Here is an 18,950-nt window from a genome sequence, read left to right on the forward strand (position 1 = left end):
TATCTGAAGTAAATTACATGTATTAGTGATTCTACTCTTAAAAGAAACTCTGTGCCAGAATTAAAGGACACTGTCTTCCCCTTCAATCACTGCTGTCACTTCAGGAATATAAAGAACAGAGATGTTTGGAAGATTGAGAAAGGTTCCGTTCCTCAAAAGTGCAGTCAGCAGGTAGTCAAGTTGATCAGATATTGTCAACAGCTTCTTCTCAATTCTCCATCATCTTAAGACATGACAGTTTCTATCTGGGGCTGGTAAGGGGTATATTGTTGAAGCAATGTCTGTCCCTCTGATATTAAAACCAATCTCACCAGTCTCACTGGAGGCTTCTGTCAACTGTATTTCATGTCCTTCATCATGGGAGGTCTGCAAACTGAGTTTTACTCCCATGGACTTGTTTCACCCTAAACCCTGACCTGGTCACAAGGGTTCTGCTAATTTGCAGGATGTGTCTGGGACAGCCTAACACAAACTCTGAGGAAGTGAGCAGGGATGTCAACCACATTCTGAAGTTTCTCCATCCGAAAGGGCTTCATGAACCATTTGTGCAGCTGTAACCTATTTAGGCTACTTCCTGCCATGCTGCAGCATATACAGATTGTCTAGAGCAGTTTTGCCTAAAAAATAATCTCTTCCCCTTGAAGTTTCAAGCCAGTCATATACTTACATTGACCTTCTTTCCTTTGCAGACGTTCTCCTTCCATTGTGCTGGTACAGCTGTTTGCATAGTTGAATTCTCAGTCACACTTGTGAAATGAGCTGGCATAAATCAAAATGGCTTTCTGTTGTAGCTAATTTAAGAGTAGATCATTCCTTCAGTGAGCCTCTCTCATTTAGAGAGAAGCCACGTAAACAGCGGAATCAATTTAACTGAGAGAACAATATTATTGAATGGAGGAAAAGGGAGATGAGGTGCTCCTAAACAAATCACATCTTGCTGCATTAAGAAGGAAAGGAATAGATTTCTGTAGAGGGAAATGGAGGGACTGACTAATGACAGTAGGTTGAACAAGCCTAAGATTATTAACATAATTGAGCTGAGCGCTTAACATAATTGAGCTGGTTCTCTTGGGACATATACTTCCTCATCTATGGGTTTTTTGCTTTTTGCTCTTCAATTTAAGCTGAGAGAAAAGTAGAACTCAAGCAGAAGTTTAGACAAAATGTGGCTGTTTCATTTATTGTGTGTCAAAATAAACTGATTAGCTAGATGCATACAATTTGTACAATTGCAATATTTGCCAGGAATTGAAAGTTAAAATAGATTTTTAACATCCTTGTTTTTTGAATTATTTATGGAAACAATTAGCAAAATAGTACCAAGCATTCACCTATAACACAATCAAAGATTATTCCTTAAATTGTAGGCAAATTCAAAGTTTGAACATACAAATAAGTTTTAAATACCTAATTCTCACTTACTTTACTACAAACTCAATCATCAGCGGTTACTTTTTTCTGTCTGCCCTCAAATTTCATGCCCACTCCTTTCTGGATGTTCACCTTCTTCCATAAAGGAGGTTATCCCTTTGTGTCCTGACTAACTGGAAACAAATTTTTTTTTACATTTTTCTAAATTACATCATTGAAGGAAGCAAAATATGAGCCCCAGTTGTATTTCCGTTAAAGTAGTCTGCTCCTCTGGACTAGTCCACATAGTTTCATTCAGTGCCCCTGCCATTCCTTTAGCAAAATAAAATGGCTTTGAAAAGCTAATCAGTTATGCATTTTTAATATGTGTTTGTGGTTAAGCAATGAAACATAAGCTGCAATCCAGCCCTTAAAATGAAAAATTCACATCCTTATGTGGGAGTAGTCTACCCAAATGAAAGGATGGACTTATGAACACTAAGCTCTCAATTACGAAGCTTATTTGTAATACAAGTGACTATTCAATCTTTCTGACTATATATTAATTTCTTTCAGGTAATGACAGAATCCTTCGTTTGTGGAATCCTGTTGTTAATTTTAGTCCTACAGGGAAGCTATTCGGACACAAACATGGTATTGTGGAAATTGTGACAAATGAGAAAGATCAACATGTCATCAGCCTTTCCTGTGCAAAGGTAAAACACTTTTCTGAACCTCAAGGAAACAGGGCTGGAAGAAGGATCCAGAGAAGTCCAGGCCTGTCAGCCTAACCTTAGTGCCCCACAAAGCTATGGAACAGAGGATCTGGAGTGCAATCACACAGCATATACAGGACAACCATGGGATCAGGCCCAGCCAGCACAGGTTTAGGAAAGGCAGGTCCTGCCTGACTAACCTGGTTTCCTTTTATGAGCAGGTGACCCACCTGGTGGGTGAGGGTAAGGCTGTGGTTGTTGTCTGCTGGACTTCAGCAAAGCCTTTGGTACTGTCTCCCATGGCATTCTCCTGGAAGAGCTGTGTGCCCACAGCTTGCACAGGTGCACCTTTGCTGTGTTAAGAACTGGTTGGATGGCCAGGCCCAGAGAGTGGTGGTGAGCAGTGCCACATCCGGTTGGGGACCAGTCTCTAGAGGTGACCCCAGGGATTAGTGTTGGGTCTAGACCTGTTCAATATCCCTATTGATGATCAGGATGAGGGGACCAAGTGCACCCTTAGTAAATTCACAGACTGCTGGAGGGGAGGAGTGCTCTGCAGAGGGATCTGAAGAGACTGTTGGCCAAGACCAGCAGTATGAGGTTCAATAAGACCAAGTGTCAGGTCCTGCACTTCAGTCACAGCAACCCCAGACAGCATTACATGCTTGGGCGAGAGTGGCTGAAAGCTGCCCAGCACAAAAGGACCTGGGGTTACTGGTCAACAGCAGCTGAACTCAAGCTGGGAATGTGCTGACGTGGCCAAGGCCAATGGCATCCTGGTCTGGATCAGCAAGACCAGGGCAGTGATTGTCCCCCTGTACTCTGTGTTCAGTGTTGGGCCCCTAACTTCAGGAAGGGCATTGAGGTTCTGGAGCATGTCCAGAGTAGGACAATGAGGCTGGTGAAGGGTCTGGAGCGCAAGTCCTACGAGGAGCAGCTGAGAGTGCTGGGGGTGTTTAACCTGGAATAAAAAGGAGGCTGAAGGGAGACCTTATCACTCTCTACAACTGCCTGAAAGGAGGCTGTAGCCGGGTGGTGGTCAGCCTCTTCTTCCAGCAACTAGAAATAGGACAAGAGGAAGTGGCCTTACACTGTGCCAGGGGAGGTTTAGGTTTAATATCAGGAAGAATTATCCACAGAAAGAGTTGGTAAACATTGGAATGGGTTGCCTCAGGAGGTGGTGGAATCACCATCACTGGAAGTGTTAAGAAACAACTGGACATGGCACTTAATGCCATGATCTGATTGGCAAGGCAGTGCTTGGTCAGTGGTTGGACTTCGTGATCTTGGAGGTCTTTCCAACCTAAATGACTCTGTGAAATCAATGTTATAAATTGAAGTAGGAATCTATTTTTGAGTAAGTACTTCTGATAGTAATTAGTTATCACTTCATTTATTTTAATAAAAAGGGTTCAGCTTAAAAATTCCAAAATATTTTATGTTGAGAAACAAGACTAGAGTGCAACTATTTCACATATTATCTTCACAAATGTGACAAAAGAATGCTTACAATAGTAGGTATTAATTCTGATAATTTCTGTATTACTTCAGCAACTGGCAGATTTAAAACAGAACCTGTAATTGAATACTTCATTCAGTAGTGATCACCTGCAAAAATTTCCTACAGTTCTTTTGCACTTCTCTCTTCCTCCCAGCCTGCTAAATCCGTAGGTGGCATTTTTCTGGTGTCTCTATATATCATGTGCAACTATTGATCTCTTTCTAACCAGTGTCTTTTACAAGGCTTACTGTTCCAAAGCATTGACCATAAACAGGAATGCTAATAAAATCAGTAATAACACTTATTCCACCAACTATCGCAAGATTCTGCTGGAAAGAGATGGGTATACGAGAAGTGATTGGTCGAATCCTAGTGTTGGTTATTTATATGATTTGTCAAAATGAGACTTCTCAGGAGAGAATAAAAGCTGTATATGCAAAAATAAGAGAGAAGTCCCTGAAGGAGTAGTTTTGATTGCCTATAGAACTGTTTTCAAGGCAGTCCAATGAAATCTTTTCAATATTTAACATTATTCAATATCCTTATTGACATCTACAATGATGGAGTGGAGAGGATAGGTGCTAAATTAACCAGTTATGCCAGACTGGCTAAAGCTGCAGGCCTTGAGCAGAAGTAGTAGAGTTTAGAATGGTCATTAAAATGGAAGGTATGATTATGGAAAATAGCGCCTATAAATCAATGAGGACCTAATGTAATTAGTTTGCTGAGGTATCCTTCTATCTCAAAGGTTTCCAGATTTTTATTGGGTTATGTAGGAAATATTGCTGAACGATTTCTCCTGCCCATGCTACTCCTCTGCTATAATTGCTTACCACTGCTCATTGTGGTGGCAGTAAATACCTCGTTTTCACTTTTTTAATCTTATTCTTAAAAACCCCCACACATTTCTAAAATTAATACTAGCTGAAAATAAATTATCAAAATTTCCCATCGTCATATAATCCTGGAGCCATAACCCTTCCCCATTCTTCACTTCTATAAATCTGTACCTGTCTGTTCTGTAGATACCTCTGTAACTTTGCTACAGAATACATTACTGTGAATTAAGGAGGGTTTAGGCAGATAGCCTCAAGTTATACGTGTAGGAAAAATGGAGTAAGATGTAAGACATGACTTAAGGGGAATGAATGAGCATTAAAATACTTATGAAAAAGCACCTGAGAATAAAGCCCCTGGGGTAGTAAATGTACAAGATCTTTTGAGGGCCCTTCGGGGCTTTTCTATGATTCAATATGATGATTTATGAAAAAGCAAAATCTATTTTAAAAGTCTCTAAGTATGCGGACATGTGACCCTAACTAAATATAGCTGAGTAGTGCCAATGACATCAGTAAGACCACTTGTAGCTGCAAATGAGTATATGAAAGTTTGTTTTAATTAAAAGCCATATGTGTTTAAATAGTGCAGTGAGTTATAAGGCTAGAATTACACTTCTCAAAAAAATTTTAAAAAGAAATAGACATAAATTCCTAGACTTTCAAGTGTCAGATAAATTGTGTGGTCATAGTGAAAACTATATCAAAAAAGAAAGAATCCCTCACAGAGGAGTCTAAATATAGACTTTCAAATAAAGTGCTTATCACCCTGTACCTCAAACATGCAATCTAAAGAAGATGTATGGTATACCAAATAGCAGAAGGAGGTCAGCTATAACAGGATTGCTTCCAGCCTGCTTAGAGCACATTTGTGTTTCACAGTCTAGAACCAGAAATTATATAAAGGTGTGCAGCTTGTCAGGGAACTTATAATGATACTTTAGAATTTAATTTATTTCCACCTAAAAAACAAAAACCAGCTTGCTTTTCAATCTGCCTAGCATAAAAAAATCAAAATAGTTTTCTATGTTTTGTTTCCATCTTTCAGTGACTGTCATAACGGAAGCAAAGGAGAAGCAAAATAAGGACAGTCTATATATCTTTACTGAAAATGTGTTAGAGACATGTCAATGATCTCATAGTGTCTTGGTTTGGAAAGACAGGAGTCTGCTAAGGAAGGCAGGAGCCTCCTCTGAAATGGAGAATGTAAACCCTCCCCACCCCTCTCAATTGCTATAAATTTTAAATTACAGGGCTCTCAGGCAAAAATATGGGAACAGGAAATAACAGTTCTTTAATAGGGAAAAGAAAAAAATAAAAGGATAAAATAAACAATGCCGTACACTAGAACAACACTGACAGAGTCAGAACCCAACCTGACACCCTGTGGGTCAGGGCGTTGGTGGCAGTCTAATTGGAAATGTGACTGCAGTCCTCCTGAAGTATCAGGTGTGGTTCTTTTGAAGCAAGGGGAATCTGTAGGGAAGGATATATTCTTCTGAAGATCCAGTGGAAGAAGAGACAGCTGCTGTTCCTCTGGGGAATCCCGTGGAGAAAGCTTTGTCGGTGTCTCAAAAACTTCTGGATTATATCTGGGTGCTTGGCTCCTCCCTCTGGGCGGAGCATCTCACAATGGGATTTATAGTTCTTATCAGTCATGCAGTGACACTCAATAGTCTGTTATCAGCAGAGGTCCCCTCCCGAGGAAGGTGTGAATGTGGTCGCTCAAAGAGAGAGATAAAGCAAACTGCCCACTTGACAAAGGTAATGTGCTATACAGATGGTAATGGAAAACAACTTGCATTGCAATCTTCAACACATAGAAGCATTGAATCCTAGCAAAACAAAATCTCTTTATATAGATTTTACAAGAAATGTTTGACCAAGTAGCAGAACTAGGGGAAAAGCTTAGGAAAATTAAATTAATATTTTTTCAAAACATTCCCAAAATTGAATTTAACCTAAACCATATCCATATTAAAATAAAAGGGTTTTTATTGTGCCGCTTTCAACTAAAGTTGCAAAATAAGGTGAAAAGTAGGGAGTAATTTTTTTAAATTAAGATCTGCAGTTGTTATGTTTGTTACATAATTTTTACATTTGAAGATTCAGACTGATTTTAAACTTATGACTGTTTTTCTTGAACTGTGTTGAAAAATTCCTTGTCATTGTAAAAGATATTTTTGTGCAATGTGAAATGTTCTCACAAGAATGTCTCTGCAGCCTGCATGCAACTGACTTATACTATGGAGTTCAAAGTAAGGGATCACATTGGCTTTGGTTTCAGATTTGTGCTGCAGCAATGCATTGTGGTCTAAAGAAGTATTGGCCAAATTAAAGGCTCAAAACCTGCAGTGAACGGTTTAAAGATACCACAAATCTTACAAATCTATTGCAAGAGTACTAGGGGATTTATTTGGTGTTATTAACCCTAGTTTCATACTAAAGAAGACAAATATATATATCGTGGTTTATACAAAGATGTAAAAATTAACAAATCTGAAACTGTGGTTTCACAGCACTAGTGAAAAAAATTAGAGATCATAGCAGATTTGTATTATAGTGGAAGAGCTAGTTTAGAAGATTCTTAACTCTAACAGTCTGAACATACCAGAGCACAAAAAAGAGAGTAGGTCCCAGGAGAAGGGATGGGAGGCATCACTGTGTTAACTTTGTGAGGTAGATTCCAAAGTACAGATCACTGGTTCTGTGCAAGCCCAGCTCAGCAACAACAGAAATCTCTCTATACTATCAACCTGTGTTCAGCACAAATGCAAAACTAAGTCCCATACCAGTCACTGGGAAGAAAATGAACTCTACCCCAGTCAAAACTAGTATGCTTCACTAGATCAGTTCTGCTTTTGTCAGCAGAAGAAACATCTGAGCAGTGCTGTCTTCTTCTTGGAGCAGACTTCTTGATTTACTCTGTGGCATTTTGGGCAATATGCAATACAGCTTTCTGGAAAGCATTAAAGAAACCTCTGTGATATTTAATCTAACTGAAAACAAGTTGTCCTGAGCCAATAATAACAAACTATCACCGCAACAATTAAGGAACTATTTTAGAATTTGAATTCAAACAATCATTGTATTTAAGAAAATGAAGATTTCTTTAACTATTCCAGCACAGAAGCATTTTGTTTGCTGCAACATTATAAAGATTTCTTGATAGGACTAATTATTAGTAAAAAGTTGTCAGGCAGCTATTAAAAATTTTCAAATTCTCCTGTCACAAAAATTCAACTTAGTTATTTGGGTTTGTAGAATGAGAATTAGGCAGAGACATTGAATTGTATATAATTTATGTATGACTTTTAGTCATATGAATTAATATTTCCATAGTAGTGACATTGAGGTAGGGGGAGGGCCAAGGCAGGAATTTTCAGATTTCTGTGTTGCTGAACTTGCTTTGGAGTATAATATTCATGGAAACAAGTTTGTTCCTGATCTTCCAGTTTGTAAATACCTTGGAGATAACAGTTTGCATAGGTACAATTACAGCTGTAGTCCACAGCCATGTCATTTTCTTCAGCAGTTCAGTTAGGTGAATTTACAAGAAGATCTGAAATATTGATCTGTGTGTTCCTAATCATAGGAACATTCTCTGAATCTTGTGTTGAGATTTCCCACAATCACAATTGTATGTTAAATTATATACCACAGACCAGCATGAACTACATTCATCACAGTTACACTTAGAGTGTGTCTGTCTTGACTTTCATTTTAGTTGAAAATATTTCCAAAAAGTAATTACTTGTAAATTTGTCTGAAGGTATTAACTCATCCCTTGTGTCATTGTATCAAAATACGGACTCAGGTTTGCACATAATACATGGGCTCTTTGCAAAGTGTCATCATGTTATAGGCATAGATTAGATTATTGGCATAAAAGTAAAAGCATATGTATATGACTGTAAATGCAAATGTATATAACTCTTTGACTGGAATTATTCTGAAGAAGCCACTAAAGCAATTTTCAGGAAACATTTTTTCTAAGATGACTGCCAAAGCCTATCTCTAGATTTATGATTGTAATACCATTGATATTTATCATTTGGGAGCTATAAAATAAGGAATGAGTGATTATTTTATACTGTTAGAACTATTTTATACCTTTTCTCTGCAAAGTAAAATCATATGGCTTACTCAAGCACTGAAGCAACATCTTTTTTATTGGCAAAAAATGCTGGTAGAATACATTCATTCCTTTAAAAAAAGACGACTATGGACTTGGAATTTCAGCTAAGCAGCATCCTCAGATGCTTCAAGATACACTCAATAGACAATGAATTATGACATCAGTTTGATGTTTCAAGCAGGCAAGGGAAGATTGTCCTGTATAAAGATACTTTATCTGCCATTAATGCATTTTTCTACAAATACCAGTACTCTTAAGTTAATAGAAGTTGCTATAGTTGTTTGGGGTTTTTTTTTCCTGTTGGGCCCAATAAACAGAATGATTACTTTTACAGGGTGTATGGTAATATGATAACAGTCTGTGGGGTAAAAAAATAATGGAAACCTGACTTGATGCTTCAGCACAGATAGAAGAGTACTGCATAGGAAATCTCTGCTGTGTTTATTGTTTTCCTCTCCTTCATGTGACTCAGTCCTTCATTGCCCCTGTCTCACTATAGTTTGCCCATTCTTATTTTCATCCTGCATCAAGAAGCATTTATTACTTCATTTTTTTCATGTTACAGAACTGATTGAATGCATTCAGGAAGCATCAAGGGGAAAAAACACTCATAGGCACAGGGGCTATTAAGCCTGGAAATGTGGCAGGAAGCTGGCCATTATCTGAAGGATGATCTTACACTCTGTGGAAACAAGGAGAGGCTAATGGCAGAGACCAGACCTGACCAGCTATTCCAGACTGACAAGAGTTGTTCCAAGTGGAATAGCTCTTGTACTGAAAGGCTGAGAAGCAGTGACAGCCACTCTCTATCAGTGCAGAGTGGGGATTCACAACTTGAACAGCAGGGGCTTCATGTCTTGACTACTTGAGTTGTCAGTGGAAGTCAGAGAGCCAAAATTTACTTCACCAGGTGTCTCTTTGACATTGTCTCTCAATATCTCCAGTGGTGGGTTTGGTTGAATTAGACCACCTGAGTGAGTCAGAACAACATTTGAGCCCCCAGGCTTCAATTTATAAAAACAAAGTTTTGTTTGATGATCAGTAGGGCTAATATAAGGACTATATTCCCAGTCTTTAAACCACTGTACAGTATCATTTGTAAGCATAAACCCCTTGTTTTAGACAAATGAAGTCACTGTTCTTTTGTTTTTTTCTTTTTAAAAGTAATTTCATTTTTGGTAACTAAAGAGCAATGCACACGTTTACACGTGGCAGGAGAGTAGTGCAATAAGCAGGAATTTCTCATCTCTTCATTCTGGTGCATGGGAGAGTTTCATTCCATTCCTAATTTCTGCAAAATCTAATGCAGCCAACATGATGCAACCACGTAAATATTTCCTTGCTAAAATTTGCCTATCCTAAAGTAGCTCTGTTGTACATATGTTAGCTTTACTCTTACACAACCTAAGGGTAGATTTTTAGCATTTCAGAGAAGATAAAGGGAGGTAAGATATGTTATTAGTTTTTTCATTTTCTGACTTTTGCAAATTTACTCAAGCCTTGATGTTATCAGTCTCCTGTCCTCTCTCTCCTGATCTGCTTAATATCGACTGGGAGATATCCCTGTGGGAAGTCATGTGTCTTTGTCAGTCTGGAGCTGAGCAGGTGATTGTATCAGTGCCTGTTTGTGTGGCTGTCTGTCTAACCAGTTTTGAAAGCACATGATATTGTTATAAGGATATATTTATAGTACAGTCATTTGTCTTCCTGCAAAATGAGAACAACTCGGCTGGAAACACACTGCTTAATTTATGTCAAACCATTGCTAATCACAGCCATTACTGGAACGTACTGTATAACAGTATTAAACTTAATATAGATAATTTGAAAAAGAGGCGCTTGGGAAATCTGTTCCAGTCATCCTTCACAAAAATTATGTGGCCACATCTATATCAGACACATTTTTTTGTTTACTGCTTTGAAACCAAAGTTCTCTTACTGCTGTGCCTTCATTCTCCTTTGGTTTGTTTGTTTCTCCCAGATATTAAGTATTTTATTCTTCTCTTATATTGCATAATCCTTCAATAGCACTCAATATTCTTCAGACTTTTCATGTAAGATACTCAATTTTCTGTAATTTCCTGTCCCATTTTCTAATATTCAAATCACCCTGTGCCTTAGATAGTCAAAAAAACCAACCAACCAACCAACCAAACAAACAAACAAACAAAAAAAAACACTGCAAAAACCTACAGAAGTCTCAAGGGAGATCTCTTTCATGTAGATAAATACTGGAAGGGAGAGTGTAAAGAAGATGGCACCAGGATCTTTTCAGTGACTCCCAGTGACCAGAACAAAGACAATGAATACTTAAACAGGAGATTCTTTCTTCTAAAGAAAGAAACATTTCTTTACTGTGAGGGAAATCAAGCACAGACACAGGATCCCCAGAGAGGTTGTGGAATTCTGTCCTTGGAGATATTTCAAATCCCTTTGGACATGGCCCTGCTCTATGTGGCCTAACTTGAACCGTGGTATAAGACTAGGTGTTCTCCAAAGGTCCCTTCCAACCACAATTGCTGTTATTCCATGAAAAAGTAAAATTACTTCAAAAACTTTGTCTAAGGTGAGAGAATCATTCTAAGATTGGTTGAAGATTGACAGGAGGAACCTGACTGGTTTTTAACTCTTCTGATTCAGGTATCCATGGGCAGCCACCTCTGTTCTATACCTCCAGTTTCCTTTTTCTGACCCCCACACCATCTACATATCCACTGAAGCTGTGCTCCAGAAGTGTTGAGTGTTATTTTGTCTTTGCAGCAGGGATCAGGAATGTCTATTGTCAGCACATCCTGCACGCAGTAGAGAGACAAGACATGCAGAGCACTTACATCCTCTCAATAGCAGCACCCAGTAAACATCCCTCAGGCTCATTACTATGTAATTAGACTCACTACTGCATACAACAGCATCTTTTCCAGCATCCTTTCAGGTTTGGGAAAAGTAAGTAATTTTATATACTATCCCATTAACAGTATTATCTGAGAAAGTTATTTGAAATCCTCCTAATTTTGTACAAGTTGCTATCTCAGTAAGGCAGTAGATATAGTACTGGCTGCTGCACCACATTGCATTAATGTGATTAGAACTAAATCCTCCTTGCCTTAACCTCACAAGTAATCCCATTGACATCCATTTTTTCTTAAGTCTTACTGTGACAGGGAGTTGTAGCACCTTGCAGGATCACCTTCAGGGATCACAAGACACATATAGGCACTCTCTGCGGATAAGTTAAGTAACGCAGTAAGCAGAACTGCAGTTTGACATTCATGCCTGGTGATTTTTGTCTTTAAGGCCTCAGACGTTCTATATGAATTTGTGAATTATTTCATTTAGACCATGGAGCCTTAAATGACCCTCTCAAACAAGTGAACAGGGTAGCAAATGGGAGCAGATAAACTAAATGCTTCGCCTCAATTGTTCCTCACTCTTCCTGTCTATGCCTACAGTGAATACTGTGGCTAGCACAACTTCTTTCTGCCCCACAAGTGGTTGGATTTTGGATTTTCCTGCATGAGTGTTTTTTCATAAGTCCTTTTAAAGACTTGCAGTATCACCATTCTGGAAAACTGAGGAAAGTTGACTCCTTCAAAAAACAAATATTCTTTAACTTTCAAAGAGTATTGGCAGAATGTGAGAGTTTGGAAGAACTAAAAGAAAGTTACTGTTTTCTCTAGAGTTATTGAGATATTTCCCATAGAATAGTGTTTTAAAGTCACTTACTCTTAACTAGCAGAAATTGGAAGGGATTATGTTTTGGTGGGGGAAGGGGGAGGGGCAAAACCTGAACTTCTTTAGTCCTTATCTATTTCAGTTAATTGCAGACAGAAAGGAGAACAGGCGTTGCTTCTTCCAAAGTCAAAGCATATTTCCGCAGTACGGTCTTCATAGAAACCTGGCAAGAGATAAGTGTTCCCAAGCCTGTACTTTATTGTACTGAGAGCAAGTAAAAATTTATTTACCAATTTTTCTGGCCTTATTTCCGATCTTTTTTCTATTTCTCCCTGCTCTTCACATTTTAGTTGTTAAGATGAATCTTTTGTCTTCTGTCTGTCTTTGAATGTATTGACAAAAATAGAAGAGAGGTGTGTTACTAGTTTTACATGCTCATAAAACAAAGGCTTCAGAGCCAATGGAAAAGATTGTTCAGACTTTTTTCTATGTTCTGAGTTTTAGGGCTTGAAGGAAGGTCGTGCTCAAGAGGAAAATATTTATGAGTGCAAATATAGACATTTAAATTTTTCAGGGAATGTCAGAAGGCTCAGAGTGGGTCTCAGTGGCAAGAAGTCCCATTGAATTCTGGGGGGATTTGGTTCCCATTTTTTTATCAGTGTCTGTGGAAATTCCATCTGTAACTATGTGATATTGCCATTGCATTGAAAAATGAATGACACAAGAAGAGCCCCCAAGAACAGAGGGAACTGTTCCATACTGCAGTGCTGGAGAGGATAATAAAGTAGTTTTCTGGGGCTGTTGCAGCCAAGGTAGAAGAAAGAGATGCAGTGTGCATTCCTTGAATGCCCCTGTGCACCAGATACCAACTGTGTGGAGAAGGCTGGTCACAATGTGGGGACACAGGCAAGTATCCCTGCTCTGCTAATTCTTAAAAAAGTCTGTCTGTGGGTCAAAGCCAATTCTGCCAACAACTAAACCAAACGAAGTTTCTCATTAATGTAAGCTACTATTGTAGAAATAATGTTGCTGGAAGTACAGCTCAGCTTTCCCTATAAAGTTGAAACAGTGTATTGTTTCCGATAGCTCTTGAAGCACCTTCTTTCCACATTCCTTCTCCTCCCTAATATGTTTTGTTTGCTTGTATGTAGTCTGTATTTTGCATTTCAGAAGACACAATCCAAAAGCACTTTGCCATCAAGAATATGCTCTCAGAGGTTTTCAGGGATTCCTGGTATTTCTCAGGCTGCTGTGGGAAATTATTCAATAAATAAGTAGGACAGTAAAGTTAGTATTAACACAACGCTCCTAAGGCAACTGCCCCTAGCCGCTTCCTAATTTCTAAATAAGCATGCCTTTTGTTGCCTCTCTTCATGCATGGCTTCATGCACAGTCTGTGTGCTGATGCGGATGAGCAGCACTGATGTTGTGTCTTGCGGCCACGTTGGTGATGCCGTGTGTGGGAGTTACTCATGTGGAACAGTGGTTTGTGTAATCTCCCCATCCCTGCCCATGGGCTGCGAAAAGAAGGCAGCCATAAGGCAGGGAAGAGATTTATGAATGCTGCAATGTATCTAGGTTTTTTGCTGTCACTTTAAGTGACTGCATTTTCTTAATGTGCTACTGGCCTTAACAGCTGAACAAGCAGCAAGAAATAGCACAGGAAGGTCTTACTTATATGCTCTTGTGCTATAAAAACATCTTTTTATTGTCTTGATGTTATATCAAACCTATGTCTCACTTTTTGACCAATTGAACTTCAATAGTCCATTACACTGTTAGAATTGTCTTTCTTCATTTTTGTTTTGTGTAATTTCACTAACGCTGTAACATATCTGGGTGATGCTTATGGGAAGGTTTATCTTTGTTCAGTTACTTATTATTTTCATCTGACTGTAGTATCTCCACAGATACCTACTTTTACTTAATTTTCAGCTCTTACCCCTCTTCTACATGCTCTAATTGTGAGTGTACCAAAATTGAGCGTGGAGATCCACCTATGATATTGCCCTAACTTTCTCAATTCTCATCATTGATCCTTCTTTCAATTTTTCCTGGTCTACTGTTGAGCTGGATGAAGGGCTTCATGATTTTTTCCTATACAAATGGATTTCCTGTTTCAAGGCTTCTCAATGACTGCTTTGCTCTTCGTAGGTTTTCAAAATTGCATGTCTGGGTAAACTCTGAAATGTAATCAGAAGTCAATCAGAAGAATGTGATGGACATGGTTCTTTTGACTCAGTACTGTCTCAGGGAAAATTTGTTCTCAGTAACAAGTTCTTTAGAGTCCTTTCTTTTTGAGTTTTCCAAAACAAACAAAATATTAAGGAGAAATTCTCTTCTACTTAACATTCTGAAACACTCATTGAATTTCTCTCTGGTGCCAAAGGTGATTTGTTTAAACACTGACTGATGTATCCGTTCCTTCTCTTCCTTTTCAGAATTCTGGTGGATCCACTGTAACATCCTTTAAAATCAGGTTGTGACTTTTGCCAAGGCCCACAACCCTCAGAGTATTGATGAGAGTGTTGATGTTGTACCAATATGTGTCTTTGTGTTAAAATCCCAGTTAAAAGTGAAGCCATAATAATAGCACAATTGAATGAATAAAATAACTTGCACAAATGCCTACATACAATTCACCAGTTAAGGCAGCTGAATAAGCTGAATTGCAGGCAGATGCAATGACAGAATAACTTTTGAGAGCAAAGTAAAATTATCTTGCAGAGAAATACACCAACTAAAGGCCGTGGGATCTAAAGGCCACACTAAAGGCCATGATAAATTAAATCATGATTTCTTGAAGTACAAAAAATAGTTGGCATGGGATAGCAGTAAGTTCAACACAGCTTTTGATCAGGCAGGATGAAAAGCACTGCTAACGTACAATTATTCTGGAGTTCAAAGCAGATGCTGTGTTTTCCATTGAACCTGAAGGTAAGAACAAACACATCTAAATGCATCTAATGCTCCTTACAGGATGGTACCTGACTGTGGTCAATGGCATTTCCTTATGGAGAGCACAAGAACTTTATATGCATAAAAATAATACTTCTGCAGTGTGCTCTGATCCTGATTTGGTCCAACATCTGCTGTCAGTCAAAGGTTTTAGGAATTTCTTTATCCAGTGTTCCCTGAAATTTATCTTTATACTGTTGCACATCATTTCATACTCCAGTTCAAATACAAGTTTTTAAACCAGTGGCATTTATCTGTATGGTACAGAAAAGTATGGCACACAATGGAGACATCTTGTCATTAAGGGGTAGAATCAGTTTTTATGAGATCTGGTTCTGCTGTGGACTTCTCAGGTCAAGACTACAAAATTCAGCCTTTCTGTGCATTTTATCCTTAGTAAAATGGGAATAAAGATACCTTTGATATTTTTCTTACTTATTTTGGGACGTACCATTTTTAACAATGTAATTTCCATTGGAGCTTATAATATTAATGTCATAGAAACAAAATAGTTGAAATCCAGTCAGGATACAGCACTAGATTTTCTCGTCTCTCTCCCCCCTAGGTTTTTAGAGTGTGGGATATACAGACTCTTTCACCACTGCAGGTCTTCCATGAAGCTCATGGGACTCCAGAAGAGATGAATGCCTTTCCCATGGTATTTGACAATGATCGTGGCCTGCTTTTCACAGGTATGTTATTGCAGTTGGTGTGTGAGAGCTCCTTCTTTTAGAATCCAATTTTCTTTATAATTATATACAGCTGAAGTTGAGCACAGGAATAAAGTATATGAGAATATACAGAATACTGGGAGACGAGGGAATTGCACTTTAAGACTGTCTTAAAGTGGGTTATATAAGGTACTAATTTCAATATTGAAAATGGCATGAAAACATGCAGCATGGGAATTAACAGCAGGAACCAAAGGAAATGAGAAAGGCTTCTCTGAAGGCAAGGTGAGCTTCCCACAGCAAAATTAAACTACACAGATTGTTATGTAGACTTGTAATTTCTTGAAAGCTGTTAAGTTATTAATCTCCTCCTAACTATTCCTCTAGGACCTGCCTCCTGTTTGGAGATGAAAGCAGCAGCATTCAATCTCTGTGGAGCCCTCCCAAGTATATTCAAACCCTTATTTTCAGTGGCTAAAGACAGCCCTACAACCTGAGGTGTCAACAGACACACTGCCCAACTGATTAGGAATAAAATATTGTGGGAACTCGACCTGGGGTTTCTGGGCTCTGTTCCCTGACTTTGTAGCAGGGAGTCTGACACCTCTGAGGGACCAGAGCTTTGTATTTGTCACTAAGGATGTTAGCCTTTTATATCTAAGGAAGAGACTCTTGAAATCAGCACAGTTTGTCTGCCCCAGAGATGCAGTCACAAAAAAGACAGCTTTGAACATGTTCTGAGGCTATAGAGATCTGACATGTACCAGGAAAATAAGGTAATTGTCTTTGGAGACAGCTTTTTCTGTCCTTGGATTAGGAACAAGGCACGAAGCTTGCAAAGCTTGTCAGATCTGAGAAGACAAATGTGAAACATTTTGTTTTCAGTGACCTGATGGTTTCTACTGAATTTTTTAATCACTAAAGGATACAGATACTGTCTTCATTTCAAATTTGTGCTTGTGAGATTTTTAAGGCTTAGCAATGTCGGGAATTTATACCGGTTGCACCTTGACAAAATGAGGCAATTTGCCCTTATAAACAATGGTTCTATAAGTGCCTAAATATTTGTAAAAGTCTGGTCCTAGACTCTGTTAATGATTTCATTAGAAGCCTAAGTGAATGTTTCCTTGCCCCTGAAGAGGGCAAGAGACTGAGGCTGTATATGAGTAAATTCATTCTCATTGCTATGTACCTGGCTTCACAGAGGAGATTTTCACTTAGTAATTCACTAACATTCACAAATCACAGCTCACCTTCATGCTTCATTTGAGTATTGCCATAGCTTTCCCTCTGTGCCTGTTTCTAAGCTGCTGACCTCTGGACCTGGATTTATGCTAAGAATTAGGCAATTTCCTCCTTTGCTCTGGACTCACTGCTGCTCCTCTGCTGGTAGATCAGCTGTGATACCAGGGCAGGGACACTGGAGCTGCAATGGGAAACTGCATATGCACTCTGGCTTGAGAGCACTGTACAGGCCTTGTCCTTTCTTTTGCCTTATTGTCCCTGTCTGCCTCTGCCTTTGCAACCCCTAATCTGAGAGCACTGGAAGGTGTTTGAAAAACACCATTCAGAACTGCAGTACTGTATAGGGAAGGTACTGGAAAGACATAATCGTTGCCTGCAGATAGAATTGCTTTATCTCTAAGAAAACAGAAATGAGAATTTATTTGAATGATAGGTCTCCCAGTTAGAGTTCTATGTATCTGAGTACAGTCAGGATGTCAATCTCATCAAAGGTGGGCAGAGGACTGTGTAAGACAGGTAAATACTTGGCTGTTGTTTGACTGGTACTTTTTGGGGACAGTGTGAGAATGTTTTCTGCATCAGAGAACGTGTTCTCAAAAAACAGACAATATTCCATATCCTCTTCAGAACTCCTATGAACCCAATGGTTTACATGAAATCTTATAACTTCCAGGAAAATTATGCTCAAAATATACGTAGTCTCACTTCTCTCACCTTGTGCAGGTTCAGACGTCATTGATATTTATCCCCTTGCTAATGTGACACAAGGTTCAAAAGAGTTGCCTCAGACACATGAGAAGAGCCTCAATGTTCTGCTTTACAACAGGGCTTTTCATCAGATTCTCAGCATTTGCACTGAGTCAATACTAAAGGTGAGTGTAAGTTGTCACCCTTTATACTGAAAAGTAGAAGTCTCAGCATTTGTATTCAGAATTTCTAAGTTATCAGGAAATTTGATAAGTTACTAATATTTTTTATTTAAAGTGTTGTTTTTGTGGCTATTTTTGGGGTCCAAAGAAGTGGTAGTCATGGACCCCATTTGGGTTCAGAATATTCAAGTTTTCTTTTTAACATAAATACAATAAAATACAGTAACTACAATAATCTACAATACATTTTCTACAATATTCACAAGAGGTACTGAGAATATGTAATTTTTAACATAAATACAATAATATACAGTAATCTACAATAATCTACAATACATTTTCTACAATATTCACAAGAGGTACTGAGAATATGTAATTTTTAACATAAATACAATAATATACAGTAATCTACAATAATCTACAATACATTTTCTACAATAGGTCAGTTGGTGATGCATGGCATTTCTGTGGAGAAAGGCTTGTGTATTGGTTTGTTCAGTTTATACTCTCTCCAAAGATGTTATTTGTCACTGTAAACTCTGCCTTCCTTAGACCACAATGGCTGCAACACTATTACAATCACAGGATAATTTGGAGCACTTGGTGCTACAGAAAATCAGATTCCAGTACATATAAAATCAGTAGCTACTTGACAAATCCAGTTGCATCTGAGCCATCCCACTACAGTGACCAAATTTTGTGCTGGTATTTCATTAAAAGGTGTTGCTTAGATTTCCAAAAGGATTCAATAATTGTCAGAGATAGTTGTTTCTATGTTTTTGGACCAAATGTTTATGAAAAGCCTCATTTGTGTATTCTGCACAGAAAGTATAACTCAATTCTTTCTAGTTAAATTTCTTTTCTTTCAAACTGTAAAAACACTTTATATTTAATATCATTCTCTCTGACTTAACAAGGATCTTTATCATAGCATACATAAAAAATAGAGCCTGCCTTTGCCTGGGTGGCTTCCCTAGAGAGAGGGACATTTTCA

At 38.4% G+C, this 18,950-nt stretch overlaps 1 protein-coding gene across 1 annotated transcript in view; it reads left to right on the top strand.

Annotated features, from left to right (window-relative positions):
- Window positions 1-18,950, top strand: part of LOC102033156 (WD repeat-containing protein 64) — a 57,867-nt gene that overhangs the window by 18,801 nt on the left and 20,116 nt on the right. Inside the window, 3 exon segments of the mRNA XM_031056286.1 lie at window positions 1,927-2,066; window positions 15,737-15,863; window positions 17,811-17,959. Of these exon segments, the coding sequence (XP_030912146.1) occupies window positions 1,927-2,066; window positions 15,737-15,863; window positions 17,811-17,959 (416 nt within the window).

This window comes from Geospiza fortis, unplaced genomic scaffold (assembly GCF_000277835.1).
Source record: "Geospiza fortis unplaced genomic scaffold, GeoFor_1.0 scaffold162, whole genome shotgun sequence".
NCBI lineage: Eukaryota > Metazoa > Chordata > Aves > Passeriformes > Thraupidae > Geospiza > Geospiza fortis.